The sequence below is a fragment of the Arachis hypogaea genome, chromosome 20 (assembly GCF_003086295.3).
Source record: "Arachis hypogaea cultivar Tifrunner chromosome 20, arahy.Tifrunner.gnm2.J5K5, whole genome shotgun sequence".
NCBI classification, from domain to species: Eukaryota; Viridiplantae; Streptophyta; class Magnoliopsida; order Fabales; family Fabaceae; genus Arachis; species Arachis hypogaea.
Genome location: NC_092055.1, coordinates 39,138,953 through 39,141,251, shown reverse-complemented (window position 1 = coordinate 39,141,251; position 2,299 = coordinate 39,138,953). Strand labels below are relative to the sequence as shown.

Below are 2,299 nucleotides of genomic sequence, written 5' to 3'. Positions count from 1 at the left end.
TCTCTGACTCTAGTCTGCTGTTCCGGGCCGAAAACTGGGCCGAAATAAGGTCCAAAAATCGTCCTCCACGAATTCTGCAGATTATGCAGATCGCACATGTCACGCGATCGCGTCATCCATGCGGACCCGTCGGTTGCGCTTTTTCCTCTCCACGCGTTCGCGTCGTCCACGCTACCGCGTCGCTTGCGCTTTCCAATCCCCACGGCCGCGCAAGCCATGCGGCCGCGTCACTGCGATTTGCGCTCCTTCGTGTGGTCGCGTAAGCCATGCGACCGCGTCACTTCTCGCTGGTTATCTCCTCAAATTCTTGTGTTCCTTCTATTTTTGCTAGCTTCCTCTCCAATCTCCATCTCATTCATGCCCTATAAAGCCTGAAACACTTGACACACAGATCACAGCATCGAATGGAATAAAGGAGAATTAAAATTAAATAATTAGAGTCTCTAGAAAGCAATTTTCAAACATGTACTAAATTTAGGAAGGGAATCTAAATGCATGCTAAATTGATGAATAAGTGGGTAAGGATCATGACAAAACCACACAATTAAACACAATATAAACTATAAAATAGTGGTTTATCAAATACCCCATCATCTCTGCTTTACGACTTAAGCGTAATGCTTTGTGTGGTAGGGTGTTACAATCCTGCTTTTAGTAATCAGGTTCAATGCACCTATACCTTCAATCTCGTTCTTCACATCATAAAACAATTCTCTTGTATACAAAGAAGCGGCATGCATCTCAATGCTTCTCAGACATGAATGCATTAATCCCCTCAGCAGGAGGATGTGCAACACCCAAAGCATAACTTGTCCCGCAGATATGTACTTGCCCATATCTCCCTTTTCTCGTATGTTTACATTGAGCATTGCTTCTCATGTAGTCCATACTCATCCGTAGCCTGTTCCCATCCACTTCAAACTCCTCTATTGCAAGTTCTGAATACAACCATCTTCTGAACAATCCACGTAATTCTTCATCCTTCATATTTGATGTCACATTTTTCTCCACATGCCATACACACAAATGATGAGTCATATCAGGGAGGACTTTAGATACTACTTTAATCATATCTTTGTCACCATTAGTCACAACGACACACGACTTTTTACTACACATGATCTCCAACAAATTCTCCAGCATCCACCGATACGATGACACACTTTCGTTAAGCAACAACCTAAAACCAAATATTATCGTCTGCTTATGATTGTTTGATCTAGAAAAAATTACAACTAATTTTTTGTATTTATTTTTCTTGTAGGTAGAATCAAATACCAATACATCACCAAAGTATTGATAATCAACTCTGCTAGCTCTATCTATCCAAATCAAGTTTGCTAGCCTATCATCATTCATGACGTATTTTGCAATCGCCACTAGATCTAACTCAACTTTTTCCTCTAGATACACTATCGCAGAATTCGCATCACCATCTGCTATTTTTGCATTCCTGGTTTTGTTGGAATAGTTGTAGACATCATTCTTCAAGAACCCCAACAAAGAATAGCCACCGGCCATACCAGCCATGTACCCCAGTCTTAGATGTTGCAATGCCATATGCATCCATCCCATCAATCTGAGTCTTTGCTCCTTCAGTTAACCCTCGATGATTGGCAATCAGGTATACCGTTTTTGCAGGTGTTAGTTCGTAATTGTGTTTTACAAGTAATTTTCTTACCTTCCAAGCCTTTTCATTTTTGTCTAAATATATTGATAACATTGCCTTGCAGTTTGTTTTTGTATCCGGTTTGTGTACCTTTGTTATGTCAACTCTATTGTAGTGTTTACGTTTCCTCAATCCTTCCTTGTTACAAAAAAAATCTATATCTAACCAAATTTCCATCACAGTATTTGGCTGAGTTACCTTCCACACCCCAAATCCATGAAATTGTCGATACCTCTTGTAAAACTCATACGCATTATCAATATTGTCCCAACTCTTCTTCAATATTTCATTCACACTCAGTTTGGCAACGTCTTCCAACTCACCACATTCTTCATCGGCATCGGCTACATTGTTATCGCTAAAATCCCAATGATTCGACTCTTCATACGCATTACTCTTGATCCCCTCGAATCATCAGCCCCCTCTCTTAGAGTCACATCCATCTATAATTCAACATCATATCAAATGCATCGATAATTACAACATCAAGTAACAACAATCATATATTGATGTCCAAGTATCAAGTTTTAATTGTTGAATGTAACCAACAACCCACTTTTGTAAAGGTTTTCCCAATGCAATTATTATACTTCATTTGTTATCTTTTAATCAAAATTTTGACCTGTCCAT

The 2,299-nt window shown here is 39.5% G+C and overlaps 1 protein-coding gene across 1 annotated transcript; it reads right to left on the bottom strand.

The window, feature by feature from the left end:
• Nucleotides 1-741: 741 nt before the first annotated feature.
• LOC112785787 (protein FAR-RED ELONGATED HYPOCOTYL 3-like) lies at nt 742-2,299 on the bottom strand. Its single transcript, XM_025829217.1, has 3 exons — nt 2,292-2,299; nt 1,682-2,027; nt 742-1,593 (listed from the first exon to the last, which is right to left on the bottom strand). The coding sequence occupies exons 1-3, from the start codon at nt 2,297-2,299 to the stop codon at nt 742-744; spliced, it is 1,206 nt and encodes a 401-aa protein (XP_025685002.1).